At 44.2% G+C, this 17,044-nt stretch overlaps 1 protein-coding gene across 2 annotated transcripts; it reads right to left on the reverse strand.

Annotated features, from left to right (window-relative positions):
* Positions 1-302: 302 nt before the first annotated feature.
* Positions 303-16,588, reverse strand: dhx30 (DExH-box helicase 30). 2 transcript variants are annotated; one of them, XM_088918790.1, is made up of 20 exons: positions 16,366-16,573; positions 14,980-15,107; positions 14,601-14,711; positions 13,381-13,565; positions 13,142-13,250; positions 12,439-12,588; positions 12,196-12,348; positions 10,444-10,899; positions 8,668-9,036; positions 7,634-7,706; positions 7,368-7,472; positions 6,279-6,454; positions 5,926-6,132; positions 5,505-5,586; positions 4,459-4,652; positions 4,056-4,215; positions 3,213-3,370; positions 2,911-3,014; positions 906-1,045; positions 303-806 (listed from the first exon to the last, which is right to left on the reverse strand). In XM_088918790.1, the coding sequence occupies exons 1-20, from the start codon at positions 16,559-16,561 to the stop codon at positions 559-561; spliced, it is 3,504 nt and encodes a 1,167-aa protein (XP_088774916.1). In that variant the 5' UTR covers positions 16,562-16,573; the 3' UTR covers positions 303-558. The 2 variants fall into 2 exon arrangements, with proteins under 2 accessions (XP_088774916.1, XP_088774915.1); XM_088918789.1 differs by having other exon boundaries at positions 12,196-12,588; positions 16,366-16,588.
* Positions 16,589-17,044: the final 456 nt, after the last annotated feature.

Genomic DNA, 17,044 nt, shown 5'->3' on the forward strand with positions numbered 1-17,044 from the left:
TTGAACACCTACTGCAATCCTCTTCCTTCCCCTGAACCCTTCTCACACCTTTTCTGACTTCTGTGCTTTATTAATATAACATGAAAAGAAAAGGAATAAAGGCCACTGGACAAAAAATCCAAATCTATGCTAGAATGAAAAAAGCATCTTTCTTTTCCACACTTTAATTGTAATTTGCATAATGTGCATATTTGTTCACAGTCATGGGGAGTGGATTTTTCTCAAAAGATGTCCTTAGACCACTAGAGTCCTTCTGTTCACCCAAATTATCTTTTTGTTACTAATACTTCTCAACAATATTAGGCAGTTACTCAAATAAATGTTTATTTCTAATATCTTCACATCATTCTGATACAGAATACAACAGCCAGAGAGGCCAGCTCACAATGGGCACTGTTTCTCTCACTTGGTCTCACCTTTTCTTTCCATCCATTTTATTCTTAACTAAAAAACTGAAATGCGAAGTATAATGCTTGGAGAGGGTGAGACCTCCTGCTATTTCCCCAAACCACCTATACACCATCTGTAAAAACTATAATGTAGTCAGTGTGTCACTATTCACCGGTCAGTCTGTGCATCAGTGTTCAGTGCAGTATTGTTCAGTAGTTCCACCAGCAGTGCTATGAGCTCAGTATATTGCATCTTTATGTTGGGAGGCAGTGAGCAGGGCTCCCCCCGCAGGCAGTGCTGCACCATGGCATGCAGGGATAAGCGCAGGCCATGCAGCAGCTCCCAGCTCTGCAGCGACAGTTCACAGCGGACCAGAGACGAGCCTGCCAGAGACACTTCCACACTGTCCTCCGCCACTGCAGACAGGGAGAGACAAAAGTGACAAAGAGAGGGATCAGCACAGAGATGGGGCAGGGTGGTGTTAATGGGGAGGGGGGGGGAGCGAGACACTGTACCTCGCTCAGTAATGTGCCCGTCAGCCAGCAGCAGTAGGGAAAGGGGGTGCACTGTGGAAGAGTCTCTGATGAAGACATTGCCGTTGGATTTGACAGCTGTGAAGAAGGTGAGCCAGCGGGTGGGGAAGTCCTCCGCATTCCTGTAGAAAGGGAGAATGTCAATACACCAACCAACAGAGCTGACAGGACATAGATCACAAGTAACACTACCTCTGAAATACGATCCCAAAATATAAGCAACCACGATCCTTTACAACTGCTCCTTAACCAACATGTGATTATTATTCCTGCTAAGAAACTAAGAGATTATTTTAGACATTAAACTTGAGGAAAAATGAGCAAATGCAAAAAGCATACAGGGGCTGTGCACGCATTCGCTTATCAGTTCAATTCATTGACATCAGGAAGCCAGGCTTCAACATGCCGCTGTCCCAGCACCACAAACTCAAGCTGTGTGAGGAGCCCCTTTTCAAAACAACATTGCAGGTTACAAATCATATGGAATTACAAAGGTTTATGACCTTTTTCAGCTAAACCAAAAACGTCTGCATACTGCTGGTTTCACCTCAGCTAGTAATATTCAGACCTCCACTGACAATTATAGACCAGTACGTATTTTGACCACATAATCAGAAAGGAAATGGGCCTCTAGATGTATCTGCAATACCAAATTACACCTATGGTTATTAAGGTTATTCATAGAAGATTTTTCACTACTATATTGGAGCATCCTAGTACAAACAGTTCGGTTTCAGAAACTGTTTAGCACCACATTTTCCATAAGTTGAATTTCACCTGTACACACAATTAAAGTTTCATAGTGCAATGGTAGAAGGATCCTGTCCTATTCTATTCACTACTTACTGTAGCATGCATCAGCACATTTTACAATACAATAAATACACTGTATTCCACAATAAAATGAAAAAAACATCAGATCAAACTGATTCTGTATGAATAAATAAAGACTCATGGATTAAATAGTAAGTGGCATGGTGGCACAGTGGTTAGCATTGCTTCTTCACAGTGCTTGGGCCCTGGGTTCAGTTCCTGGGGTGCTATCAGCTTGGAGCTTGTACAGTATGTTCTCCCAATGTTCAGGTGGATTATTTCTGGATATTCTGGTTTCGTCCCACCGTCCAAAAACAAACTGGTAGGTTGACTGACTTCTGGGAACTGGGAACTGTGTCTGTATGTGCCTGTTCTACGATGGACTGGTGCCCTGTCTGGGCTGTACCCTGTCTAATGCCCACTGCCTGCCAGGATAGGCTCTGGACCCTGAAATGGAAGAAGTGTTTAGAATATGGACGGATGTGCAGATGGAGTAGGGAGTTACACATAAGTACACATAAAAAACACATTACGTCAAATTTGCACAAGTCTAGTGTCACCTGGAAAATACCTATAATTACATTAATGATTAATTCTGAAATGGAAAGTTACAAATAATTAGTTCCTGTGTAGTCTGTACATTTCATGTGCCACGTTAACTCTTTTTTAAAAAAGAAATGAAAATCTTGAAGTAATTTGGGTACACTGCTGTTACTCTGCTCGAGTGAAGAGCTACAACAGTTTACGTTACTGCTGCCTAACAAAATATAGTTTGTAATTGCTTAAAACCACTAAGCCTTACTTTTTGCATTATATTCTGCCAACACAGGAAGAGTCAGAAAATACCACTGCATCTGCCACTGACTCCTATCCCACCATCCCTACTCCTCCACCTCAATGAAGCCCGACACACTGCAAAAGCAGGCCAGATTCAAGACAGGTAAAATCAAAACACTGTCAGATTTTAAAGAAGCCGACATTAGGATTATAAAAAAAGTAAACTGCATTGTAAGGACCTCCTCACTAGTTCTCAAATCTCCTGCTTCAAACATTTGGTCCTCGCAGATACAGGGACACCTGCACACGTGTACACACACTCACACACTGCAGTTTTCCGCTTGGCTGCTCCTGCCAGGACAGGAAGCCCCCTCGCCAGACAGCCCTGTGGACTCACCTGTTGACTGAGGAGCGGTGCAGCAGCACAGGGCCACTGCGTGAGCGCAGGACCAGGCTGTTGGGTCTGAACTTGCCCTGCTTCGTCACCTTGCCTTTCCGCACCTGCCGCAGGAAATACAGTGTCAACACAACCTCCCATCCCATTAGGATGAAGGGGAGTGTGGGATACACCTGTGTAAGGTTGGGGGGAGTGTGGAATACTTGCGTGAGATACATCCGTGTTGGGGTGAGGGGAGTGTGAGATACCTGCATGAGATACACCTGTGTAAGGCTGGGGGGAGATAACTGGATGAGATATACCTGTATAAGATTGGGGTAGAGCCCAGCCAGCAGCACAGCCTTGACCAGCTCATCCTCCTTGCTGTACCGGTTATACTGGGAGGAAAGGCGAACACACTTTGAGGGGTGTGACACCATAAAGGCATCGTACAGGTTCTCACTGAACTGCTGAATCAACCCTGAGGGGGAGAAAGGGAAGAAGAGAGAGAATGAGACCATATCATTTTCCAAATGCTAAAAAAGACAATACAAGAAAGATTTGAGCGCCAACATATTTAATATGTTTGTTCAAAAACTAACAAATATCCAAATCCTAAACTGTCCTTTTACATCTTTCTTTGCTCCTGTATCCCTGCTCCTGCTGTCCTGATGTCTGCACCACTCTCTGCCTTGTCTTTTGCTCCATGCTGTGACTGACTCACCTTTAGTAAGGTGATCTGCACACATAAAAACCCAGGTAGACTAGTTAAAAGGTGCAAGAGGTTTTATTTTGATATTTTAGCAGGTTTTAAGAAAAAAAAATTCTCAGAGATGCCCCCTTCTCTACTTCAGAAACTCCACAGTCACCCCAGACTGTTTCCTATCCCAGCCACCCTCAACAGCAAGAAACCTTTTTATAACCTAACAAACCACAAACCACTGTTATTACATAAATGTGAAAAAAAGCATATTTTCACACTTCATAACACTGTGACTAATCACTCACTGAAATTATTTACAAATATCAGAGTTCTTCGTCATCCTCCACTGTCATTACAGTTTCTCCACAGACCAGACTACCAAAACAGACATTTGAATCTGTGTACAGAGAACGCACAACCTCCAGATACTGTGTTATAAATGCTCTTTCTGCTCCTCTCTCACCCTGAATAAACCTCAGGCTGTGTTGGGACAGTGAATATTCTTCCAGGTACTGCCGTCTGGCCACAGGGCTCCTCTCCTGCAATGCTGCTCTCCATCCTTGTACTGCGCGGCTGAATCCCAGGTGGTCACTGCAGCTGGACCCACTGAGGACTGCCTTTGCCTGAACACAGAGAAACATGCAAGACAACAGAGAAGTACGTCCTGCTTCTTTATTGTTTTTGTATAATATTTCCTTAAATTAAGAAAAGCCCTTTTTCTTTAAACCTTCTACTATCTGTGACAAGGCAGCCTTAAGAGAGAGGGCCACAGACATAGAGATATTTAGCAAAGTGACAGGCAGAGACAAACATGGGCATGCAGTCGGCCAGCAGTGTGATGGACATGTAGAGACAGACTGGCACACCTGTGTAACTTGTGCCCTGTGCATCAGGCTGCTAGTGAAGGGGTCCCGAGTGAGGCAGGCGGTGATAGACAGTAGGGGCAAAAGGCACTGGAACAGTGACCCCAAGACCAGGGCCTTGCCCAGCCGTGGGTCAGAAGAGATATGGGCCAGGCGCTGACCCAGAGGTGTCAGACACTCCGAACTGTCCAACACTCCTAGAGAGAAAAGGAGAAAAATAAGGGTCAGATAAGGTTTGTCTGAGAGGCCACAGCTGAGGGCTGTTACTACCGTGATAGTCCTCTCTGTATAAACTGGTGTCTTTAGTAGGTCTGTTAAGGCGGAAGGAGCTTGGGGAGAGTTTCATTCCAGGGCTCTGAGGAAGAGCCAATTACAGTCTAACTAGCAGCAGAAACGCTGATGACCTAGACAGAAGGCGACTATGAGCCAGATAAAATGTAAGGCAATGAACCATAGAGAGAAACGACATTATTGAGCAGCAGAGCTGCTGACAGTCACAGGACTGAGATGAGACTTTCTTTTTCTCCTTTTGGGTTTGTTTTTTTCAGGAAGAACCTGATTTCTTCTTTTAATTCTCCCCTCAAATAAAAAGAGCTTTGCCACACCAGTTTTCTTCCAATCTAAGACTCAATGTTTTGTTACTAGTCTGGCCTGTAACAGGTGGTAAAGCAGAACAGATGGACAAATGATGGGAAGCAGAGTTCCCAAGATATTTCAAAACTAAACTTGATGCTGTGATGGAATCACTTATGGTATAAAAATGAATAAATATAAATGGACTTAATAGTCTGCTTGTGTCAGATAACTATTATAATGTTATATAAATCCTAAATTACATCCAAACTGAAAAAAGCTACCTGAAGTCGACAAATCTTAACTTAAAAGTCCATTATTGAAACCCTACTCACCTCAATGAACCCTTTAAATGAAGCCCTTATTAAATTTGTTAATAAATCCCTGGTGACACACTATTTAAATTTTAGAAACAAAGGCTTTAATTAAACCTCTAATTTCTTCCCTATCGATCACTCTTGCATTGATTGTCTCACCAATTTCTTGCAGGTTTTCAACAGCCTCCTGCACAGCTGCCCTGCCAGGGCTGTCAAGAGCCTGGGACAGGAACTCCACTGCCTGCGAGATACAACAGAACGATGACGTTGGTGACAGAATAAGACAAATTACCAGAAAGATGGGCAGAATCACCAAAACAATTCCCTTCCAGAGAGAGGACCAGGTGCTGCATATTTCCAGCTTTTTGCTTCACGGTGGAGTAAATGCAAAGTAAAAAAATCATATGCCTACTTTCATTAATTCATTCATCAACCACCTGGTTTCCCACAGAAACTGCAATCTCTCTTCCTATTCCTCCTCACCTCTCTCAATCTCTCTGACTCTACTCTCTCTCTCAACCCCCACCTCCCTCTGGTCCCTCCTGCCCCACATCCTGTCTCTCTCCCCAGTCCTGCTCACCCTGCTGTGTGGGCTGTGTATCTTGGACTGTACCACCAGGTTCTCCAAAGGAGTGCGCAGGATCTCTGGGACAGGAAAGTGCTCCATTGTGTCCAAGCACTGCCTTGGGAACAAATGGTAGGCGTGGCCCGGTTGGCATCGCCCCGCCCTCCCACGTCGCTGTATGACGTTGGAGCGAGAGACCCACACTGTGTCTAGACAGGAGACCTAAGAGAAAGCAGGAAGGACAGTATGGAAAGAGATGGAGTAAAGGGAGGGACAAGAGGGAGAGGTTTTAAGATGTTTTCCAGAAGTCAATCTTAGTGTCAGTCAGTATGTCAACGTGGCTGGTTTTTCTGTTAATCTATCCATACTTTGGTGCGCAGGTCATAGCGTTGCTCCTTATGGAAGCCAGTGTCAACCACATGGACAATATCATCGATGGTGATGGACGTCTCAGCAATGTTGGTTGCCAGAACAATCTTGCGCTGCCCAGCTGGTGGGCGCTGGAATATGGCCCGCTGGTCCATCACTGGGAGATTGGAGTGCACTGTGGTGGAAATACAATGAGATGCAAATATCATTCAAAAGTCTCGTTTCTTTGGTTGCTCAGTGGGATAATCCTCAGAGCAATGTGTGACACTAATTGGCACTGGAAAAATGTCCCCCTTTTCACCTGAATCACCAAGCACAACTCCTCCACCAGTCCCAAAGCCCAGAACACTGTGGTTTTGGGAGCTTACTTTTTTATCACACACAGAGTACCCTGAGAGACAAGCAAGCCTAGTGGAGAGAAGGTTTGTAATTTTAATAACAATATAAAATAGCTGAACATTTGTGTTCTGTAGTATGCTTAACTGAGAGAACATAAGAAAGTTTGCAAATCAGTGTTGATCTTTGGTCTACCTAAGTCTACATAATTCAATTGATTTTTAGTAGATAATTCACCTAAAGATCTTATCCAATTGTTTCTTGAAAGAAAGCAGCGCATGATATTTATCAAACTCCTACAACCCATTATGCAAAAATATCTTCCGTCTTCTGTCTTCCCCTTTAAACTACACTTCTGCTCAGTTTCCACTTGTGTCTTCTGGATCAAATTTTCCCAGTGAAGAAGTCCAGTGACATTTTCAAGAACTTAAAAGATCCAGTGTATTCAGCCTGACAGTGTAGGCTGTTCTTTTAAGCCCCAGAATGTAGGGGTGTGGTAAGTTTTCTGTGGACATATTCAGAGCAGCAATATCATATTGGAAATGTGGTGACTAAAACTGTACACAGTATCTAAATTAGTGCATTGTACAATTGTAACATAAGACCTCTGGTTTCTGTTTTACTTATTTAAGTACATATTATGTTTGCTTTTTATTGATAGATACACTAATGCGATTCCTCTGACTAGGCCAAAGTATCAAAACCTGCATCAGAACACAGATAATACCCATAATCCATTGCTTCATCCTCACCAGGCAGGATGATCTGTCTTCCCCCCTGGAAGGTTGGTTTCTCTTCCAGCTTCTGCTGCACCCCTCGGATGTCCTGCCACCCAGGGAGGAAACACAGCACTGCGCCTGAGCAGAGGAGAATGGGAGAATGGAGAGGAGAAGGAGAACTAACGCAGGATAGAGCTCAGAATGGGATGGGGCAAGTGAGGTTTTGCAAGAGTGCGAGGCAGTGACAGTGAGTTAGTGCAGGACAGGCAGGAAGAGGCAGCAGGTACAGATGCACTCACCTGGCTCTCCGTGCTGGTCAATGTGCTCTATGACATCAGCCACAAGGTCAAGGTCTGGAGTCGGGTCCTCTCCCTGAAACACACAGACGGAGCACAACTCACACAGACAAGCATAGCTAAGGTTCTCATCGGAAACCAAAATACTAAGATCAACTTTCCCACCCTTTTGGGCACTTTTAGGCTTGCAGAGCTGTCAGTGAGGGATCCCCAGTCAGCCTTGAACCTAGAGTACTATGTAGGCTATGTAGGCGGGAGGTGGGAGTCTGTTTACACTTCCTCATGTGTTCTCATTTCCCTGTGTGCGGTTGCAGGGTTCATAGCTACGAGCCAAGGTGTGAAAAACACACAACTGGCATTCGCAAATCGATTGTTTTAAAAGATGTTAGCGATTCAACAATGAAAAACATATACATTATATATGCTGTTGCTTACCGATATGTTCATTCCTAAATTTCAAATGTTTTTACTGTTCTTATGCATTTTGAGTCATTTTATGAGAGAAAGCACAAGACAAACCAAACCACACTCCACTTCCATGAAAACTAGTCCAAAAGGACAAAAGAGACTACACAATTGCATATACACAAGCCAGTGAAGCTCAACTCCATACAACAAATTCCAAAGTTTTTCATTAATTTTTCATTTTTACTGTTGGTTTCTAGTAAATAAAGTACTTTACTTAGAATTTTAGCCGTGTCTGTTGTAATTGCCCTAAACCAAGTCATGTTAATTTTATACTTACTGTACAAAAGATTTAAAGCTCTAGGTTAAATAAACACATATGGATACCAGGCTTTAGAAGCACTGGATTAAGTAAAAGACTAGGACACACACATGTACTGCATTCTTTGTCGATCGTATTGCTTTAAGGATCAGAGGCTTTTCTGGTTTCTGTTCACCTTCAGCTCTGAATTATTTGATTAAATGGACAGTTAGAGACCAATAAAAGCTTGAGGACAAGACTGTAGGAACACTCCAAACAAATGATACACAAATCAGCATCAGAGCTTTCTGAAGGCCCCCATGTTTCTCACCATTGTGTCAGGGGAGGGGGGAGGGCGCCCCATCTCCCGAAGGACCTCCTCCAGGAACCTCTCCTGGACTGGGTGCATGAACCCGGGTACGTGGACGACCTCACAGCCACCAAAGTACTGAGCCAGGCGCTCGCTGTCGCCTGTGGCGCTCATGAGCACCACGCGCAGCTCGGGGTTCTCCCGCAGGGCGCTCTGCAGCAGCACCAGCAGCAGGTCGGTGTTGACGTCACGCTCGTGCACTTCATCCACGATCACGTGGCTGACTCCCCGCAGCCCCCCGTTCCCCTGCAGCTTCCGCAGCAGCACCCCTACCGTCAGGAACAGCAGTGCCCCCCCACTGCGAGAAGGGGGGCGGCTCTCCAGCCGCACCTGCGGAGGGGAGAGACAGAGGCACACGGAGGCGAAGACGATTTAATCATTTAATAATAATAATTAATAATTGCTTACACTTATATAGCGCTTTTTCTGGATACTCCACTCAAAGCGCTTTACAGGTAATGGGGACTCCCCTCCACCACCACCAATGTGCTGCTCCACCTGGATGATGCGACGGCAGCCATAGTGCTCCAGAACGCTCACCACACATCAGCTCTCAGTGGGGAGGAGAGCAGAGTAATAAAGTCAATTCATAGATGGGGATTATTAGGAGGCCATGATTGCTAAGGGCCAATAGGAAATTTGGTCAGGACGCAGGGGTTACATCTCTGATTTTTTAATGACCAGAGAGAGTCAGGACCTCGGTTTTACGTCTCATCCAAAGGACGGCGCCTTTTTACAGTATAGTGTCCCCATCACTATACTGAGGCATTAGGACCCACGTGGACTGCGGGGTGAGCGCCCCCTACTGGCCCCACTAACACCTCTTCCAGCAGCAACCTTAGTTTTTCCCAGGAGGTCTCCCATCCAGGTACTGACCAGGCTCACACCTGCTTAGCTTCAGTGGGTTGCCAGTTGTAAGTTGCAGGGTGATATGGCTTTTGAGGAACTTTCATTCTTTCGTGGATCATGGTCAATTAGGCATTCAAAGAAAAATGCCCAGGAACTGGCGGTACTGGGTTAGCTCTTGTTCTGCTGCTTGTTCCGAGTCTGAGCTTGAGTTTGCACATCAGCAAAGATTTTTATCAGTTTTTTGGTCTGGTTGTCATTTCTATTACATAAAATAGGTGAAGGAGACAACTACAGAAAAAGAGCCAAAAATACACGGCTGAAGGACAGAAAAATGCAAGGAAGACCAGACAGTTAGCTTGACATACAACTAGATTCTATTTGTAAGGTGAACCTTCTACTGTTGAGTTTAGCTATGACACGGACCAGTGGCAGAAAGTTTGTGGGCTGGACCCCCAGAGGTACGTCCCCTAGTCTAGATGAAAAGTTAAAACATAAGGCTTGCTAGCCCACCTCTGCCCCAGACTCATGTCTCACTCTGTGCTCTTGTGGATGAAAGTCTCTGCTAATTGCTCTGGATACAATCCATCTACTAGATGGCTAATTATTATGTAGTGGGAGAAGGAGTCTATTGATTGCCATGGAGAGAAGATTAGATTGTACCTGACAGAAAAGTCTCAATGTCTGTTAGTTGCTAGAGCTATTACAAAGAAAGGGGATAGAAGGAGCACATAATCTACATATCCGAATGTATCAATGCCCTGCTGACAAACAGTCCCGCAGTGTTATATCAGTCTGGCAGTGTGTAGTACCAGGTAATATACCCCCTATGTAGTGTAGTGTGTCAGTACATGGCAACCCACACAATGTGTCATGTTAGTGTGTCAGTACCTGGTATCCAACACAGTGCCTCAGGGCTGGCCCCAGCGCCTGTGCCACAGTCTGCGCCACGGAAACAGCACTGATCCTGCGCGGCTGAGTGACCAGGATATTGCAGTGTGCCCCCTGGCCAGCATGTACGCGGTTCTCCAGCAGGAAGCAGGGGATGCGCGTGGTCTTGCCACAGCCAGTCTCCCCAGCGATCACAGTGACGCGCCCCCCTTCGACCACCGACACCAGACGGTCGCGGTGAGCATCCACGGGTAGCTCCTGGCCTCTCTGAGGACCCGGGGCAGCCCACAGCTGTCTCAGGGCCTCGCTCCAACGCTCTGCCTCGTCAGGAGGCAGGGGAGCGTAGGGTTGCCCTGTGATTGCATCCATCAGCATCCCCTGTTCCCTCTCCACTTCATCCCTCTCTTCCTCCTCATTTAACTCATACAGCCTCTGCTCCTCCTTCTCCACGGGGTACTAGAAAATAAAATACGAGCAGGACAATGAGAAGTAGGCTAACGAGAAGGCAGAATGAAAGAAGGCTATTTTGTTATCTACCTTTGACCTATGAGACACTGATTCTGAGGACAAAACAGACTTTGAGAGAGACATACTGTAGATCATACTGCATTTGATTGCATTTGTTTAAAAATATATACAGTATATGAGCCACAATGGCCAAAACATGCTGTAGATTTCTTATACAACAACTGGGAAAGTGTTAAAGCGGGTCTTCATAGAAACAATTTACTCTTGAGTCAAATAATTCATAGTATAAGTATACCCTACAAATAAATTGCTAGGATGGATTTCATAGTTCAAACTTTCAGAACAAAGCATGTAAAATGGCAACTTGCTCTGCTATTTGTTTCATAAAATTATTGTTGTTAAGAGGTCATCTGTATATAGGAATTTTAACAACAGAAAACCTTCCTACATAACCAAATACAAATAGCCGTATCAAAATACAAACTATCATCCAATAGAAAACTCTGTGCAGCACTATAGAGTGCTGTAGCTCTAACAATGTAATAAAGGTGGACTGTAATGTATGCACCTGTAAGTCAGTGATGATATTTATAGCCAATAATGTAGATGCCGGTATTTGCTAACCATACTAAAATATTAGGATAAGCAAACAGTGTGGAAGTAGCAAAGGAAATTAAAAAAGATTTAGATAAAATTCAAACTGGGAAAATGCCTTGCAGATAATATTTCACCTACAGAGGTATTTGATTACATGCAGTTAACAAAATATAGAAGATTTGGGAAACGGCTTGAAAAAGCTATTTTTGAAAAAAAACTTGTTTATGTTGTCACATCATTTACATCTTTCAGAAAATATGGTGAAGCAATAAAACAATGCACAGAATTAGAGGATATATAATTAAAAGAAAAGAATGGGAATAAAAGGATGTTAAACGATTATTAAGACCTAATTTTGAATACTGTGAACAATGTTGGGCAATATTGGTGACCAACTATGGAAGAGGTACATATTTTTTGGCATTGTTTCAGCAGCAATATTGGACTAAAATGTATTAATTCAGAAAAGACACTTAAAAATGCGCTGCTGACTAATTTATTTTAGAATCTTGTTACATAGTAAGATCAAGCGCTGCTTTATTATCTGTATCTAATATCTGTAACTGATGCTCATTTAATTGCAGATTTAAGCGAATTACAAACTTGGGGAACAGGGAAAAAAGTATGATTAGAATAGTCATAGTGAATTAAATTTTCACCAAACAAATATTGCCCATCAGTAATCACCTGAGAGAGGTAGCCCCTCAGCCTGTCCTGCAGGTGCAGTGGGATGTCCAGTGTGCAGGGGCGTCTCTCTCTCTCACCCATCTGGCGGATTTGGTCCAGGTGGTACATGGCGTGGGTCAGGGCATGATTGTTCCTGTCAATCAGACCCCTCTCCTGCATGTGTAAAAGCAAGCGGTGAGACCTACAGTGGACCCCTCGGAAAGCCCACCTCCCAGTCCCACTCTCCCCTCTGCAGCTCTTCACCTTCAGTCTCAGGCAGGCCAGGGCAGCTGCTCGGTTCTCTGCCTCCATCTTGTGCCGCGCAGTGGCCACGAAGTTCATGGGCTCAGGCCACTTAAGAGTCAGCTGGCAGGTCTTGAACTTGCCCCCCTGCGTGCAATATTGCACCAGCTCCTGCACAGAGGAGGAAACAATCAGAGTCTTTTACTACACACCCACTGACAGAGCTCCAGCCACACACAGTGGCAGTATTAAAACTAGTCTGCATCAGCTCTGTCAAACACACAGTCTCAGTCTGATATGTAGGTATTCTGGGCTTTTACACAATCTTTGGGTCAAATAACATGACACCGAAGGTTTTAGTACATACATGTTGTTCAAGTTCCAGTCTTCATATTGGTGATTCAAATGGTTGTGCCTTTTACTGAAAAGGGAGAGAAACACCCATCCCCTTCACTGTATATCGGCAGAAAAGAGTTGAAGCTGTCATGACATGCGTTGCGACTACAAGAACTACTGATTGACTTCTGCCAGCTCTAATATTTTGTTTGGTATGCTGAATTTTACAAAAATAAAAGAAGTTTATAAATTAACAATGATTTCACAACAGTTGTGACACAGATAGAGAAAGAATGCAAAGCTGCAAGAGAAAGACACAGAGGCGCCTGGACGGAGAAGCAGATACACAGACATGTAGATGGAGTCACACGAAAGCAACTGGACTTACTCTGACGTTAGAGGAGGAGGTGGCAACCTGGATGACCTTGGCCAGCAGGGCCTTGGGTTTTGGGAACAGGGAGAGAGCTCGCACCACCCCTGGGTCCTCCTGGGCCAACCTGGACAGGGAATGATGGAGAAAAGGAGTGGAAAAGAGTCAGTGAGAGAGACAGAGAAGGGACACAAATGCTGGAGAGACACTAGGCTGTACACAGTAAAATATGGGAGCCTGTAGGGGGCAGGATGTACCTGGGAGGCGCTGGGGGGCTTGGCGCCTCTTGGCTGGAGTCAACCATGAAGTCAGTGACATCCAGCGCTGCCTCCTCCCCTTCCCCATCCTCCTCATCAGTGGACAGAGAAGGGGGTCTGGGGTTCACCGTACGCAGTGCTCGTCTCCGTGGCAGTTCGTTACCTGGGCCCAAAACCCCCATGTTCTGAAAATGCGAGGAAATGCAGGGGCAGGGGAGAGAAATGAGGAGGGAGGGAGAAAGAATGAGAGAGAGGGAATTGTTTTTGAGAGAAAACAGCAGGAAATATTTAACATACAACACACTTCCATTTACCATTTTGGTTTCATGTGACTTGCACTATAGCATTAAAGAGCCACAGAGTAAAATCTCAGTAGAAATCTGAATTAAGAGTAAGACCTAATTTTCAGAGTTGTTCTTGCTACTTGAAAAAGTACTGCATACTAATAAATATGCCCAAACAATTAATTTCTATAACTTCAGTAAAGTGTGCAGATGGGGGATGTATAAAAACATATTTAATAAAGATGTTTTATTATATCTGCCCTTTTGACCTGTTGCAATCCCTACAACCAGACACAAAGGCCAGAGCCATTTCTGTACAGGCTTGTGACCACACTGCTATAACATGCATCTCATAGGATTTTACACAAAAAAATACACTCCCATTGTATAGCAGTGGATTCCATTTCAGGATTCACCAACTCTGTGCTCCTTTAAAAATAGGGGATTTGGAGCCGGATCCACAATTATGAATAAATATGTACAAATAAAATATATTAGTACATGGGAATCCAAGCCTGGTACCAAGGCATTACACAATATTTAATCCCAGCCTATAATTCCTACAAATCTTGTAAAAACTGGCAATTTGTAGTACAGAGCAGAGTGGACTTCAGCACTGTTATGACTGCAGAGAGCTTAGAGCTTGAAATGTTTCACAGTTTGATTTCTAATTCTCCTTTTCAACTGGAGTAACTATAAACAAGCTGAAAGTGAACAGTCACAATTGACTGACTGGATGATCTTCACAGGGAGTACAGGAAAGTGTCTAATGACCCCCTGGGGTCACCACAGGGATGACATCAATACCTTCTAACTAACGAAGATATTGGACAGTCACCAGACAGTCTCAGGTACACCTCAGCTACTGAAAAGGGCAGCACCAGCTCCCATGTAACTCAGCTCTCTGAGTGTATTGCAGGGATCAGGGTCTCTCACCTTCAGGATCTTGCAGGCAGCTGCAGCAGCTCGCCGCTCAGCGTCAATCTTCCGGGAGCCAAATCCCTCTGCCTCCACCCTGCGCGGCCACAGCACCGTCACCGTGGCTCTCTGTAAAACACACACACAGGCCCTGTCACTACGTCCCTCTGTAATATACACACACAGGCCCTGTCGCCAAGTCCCTCTGCAAGACAGACACACACACAGACACACACAGACACACACAGACACACACAGACACACACAGACACGTCCCTCTGTAAGACATTCTGAGCTCAGTTGTCTTGTAGGTAAATTGTACACATGAATTAATTTGACTCTGAACAGGCGTTAATGTGGTTTTGTGTACAGGTATATACTGTTAGCAAAAGCCCACCTTGACATGTCCCTCAGTGCAGCTGTACAGGATGTGCTGTGAGAGGTCAGATATTCCCAGTGCCCGGGACAGCAAATTGTGCAGCAGACTCTTGGGATGAGGAAACTCCTTCAGAAGTTCCTTACGGCCTGGACAGAGAGACACACAGAGAATGAGGGACACTCAAAGACACTGTACTCTCAAAGGAGCACACATAGTAAGATACACTTAAAAAGAAACACAGAGCCGCAGAGAGAGGTACAGAGAGATAACTGTAAAAAGCTTTGTGATCAAATTATAACTGTGTGTAGATGAACCGTAGGATTTAAATACAGTATTTTCAGACAAACAGGTTAGCACTGGAGCATTTTACAACTCCATGATGTAAAATAAGATAGAAATCTATCTATAAGATGACTTAAAGATAAGCAAAGTATTAGACAAGCTATATGAATTTTACCAAAACTTTACACTATTATAAAAAACAGTAAAGAGAACAGAACACTAAACTTTGTCACTAAAAAAGGAAGAGCTTAATGCTAGCACATTTAAAGCTAATTGTAGGATAAAGCGTATATATTATATATAATAATATGAATACATATTATATTACATATAATACAATACAATATTACATATTAGGGTATTTTTGTATAATTGAAATCCTTGTATTGTTTTTAATACAATATACTGGGCATTAAAAGAAATTAATCACTACAACACAATTAATTGCTAAATTTAAAAAGTTAAAACCTGGTACAAAAACTCCCATTTTCCTGATTTCTTATAACTGCAACACATTCACAAAGTTGTTTCTATTTATGCTCCGGCTAAAATTGAATAACTCGGCGAAGAAGTGACTGAAGCAACGCATCCCCTTTGAACATCAAGCTCCACTTTCACGGAAAACCGTAGAGCAACGGTAAGTGGTACACGAACTGCCACCCACCTGACAAACGAGCCACAATATCACAACGGACACAAGACATTTACGAATGAATTGGACGAAACGTGAATCCCAGCCCTGACGGTCTGAAATGTCCAAATTTACCTTGCACTTATCGGCAATTACAAAATAAAAGTAAAGAAACAAATTTAATGTGTTTAATTTAATGTGGATTCATCAAAGTTTTATTTCTAATAGAGCGTCTGCTCTAAACGTAGAGATGTTGCTGTAACCTTTCTAAACCCGTGTGACCCCTAGCGACACCGTTACGTCACAGTAAGGTACAGACTGCAGTGACCCCTCTGCACTGCAGACCTAGTTTGGAGACACCGTAACTTTATATCGTGATATCACGAGGTCAGACTATCTATTAAATGAACACATTTCAGAAAACAGAGAAATCCGTCAGATTTGTCTTATGCTGCAAAGCTACTGCATAAGCTTCCCGGCTGTCATCTTACCTCGTCTCATCTCCGCCACTCGGGTCTCTTCTTCCTGCTCCTTCCCTGCCTCTATTACGAACTGTCTGGACCCGGTAATCCGGTACCGACAGACCCCAAACCAGCTGTGTTTACAAGGGTTCCCAATCACGCACGAAATCCCTTTAATAATGCGATAAATTCGCACCCCCACGGGGTACACGCAGGGCGCCGCCATCTTTAAACTTGGTCACTAGCCTTGGAAACAGCGTGTAGCTGTGCAGCACCGCTCAAGACCGCCCCAACAGCGCCGCCTGCAAGCCCGGCGGATGTCACACACGCTGATTCCACTGCTCTATTTTTACTAGAATAGTAAAGGGCGTTCAGTTTGGTTTTTATCATTCTTTGCTCGGCATTCCTTTTAGAGCAGGAATTGTTTATGATGCTCTTTTTGAACTCTTTTCTTTCCATTCTCCCTTTATTAGAAGCTGCTTATCCCCTGGGATAATGGAGTCCTGGAGCCTATCCCAGAAGCACAGGGCACAGACACCTTGAATGGGACAGCAGTCCATCACAGGGCACTCACACACACAAGCAGACAGAGACTATGAGAACCTTGCCTACATGTCTCTGGGTGGTGGGAAGAAACTGTAAGCCCAAGTGAACACAGGTAAACCACGCAGACTCCATACAGAAGGCACCCAGAATCAAAATCAGGACA

The sequence above is a fragment of the Atractosteus spatula genome, chromosome 6 (genome assembly GCF_055471065.1).
Source record: "Atractosteus spatula isolate fAtrSpa1 chromosome 6, fAtrSpa1.hap1, whole genome shotgun sequence".
Taxonomy (NCBI): Eukaryota; Metazoa; Chordata; class Actinopteri; order Semionotiformes; family Lepisosteidae; genus Atractosteus; species Atractosteus spatula.

Excerpts from the sequence above, each read along its gene's own strand:
- dhx30 (XM_088918789.1), bottom strand. The coding sequence starts at position 16,561 with ATGGCGGCGCCCTGCGTGTACCCCGTGGGGGTGCGAATTTATCGCATT. Across the intron at positions 6,455-7,367 it reads AAGACAGATCATCCTGCCTG|TGCACTCCAATCTCCCAGTG; the intron begins GTGAGGATGAAG and ends TTTCCACCACAG. Across the intron at positions 4,216-4,458 it reads ACAGGGCACAAGTTACACAG|GCAAAGGCAGTCCTCAGTGG; the intron begins GTGTGCCAGTCT and ends CTCTGTGTTCAG.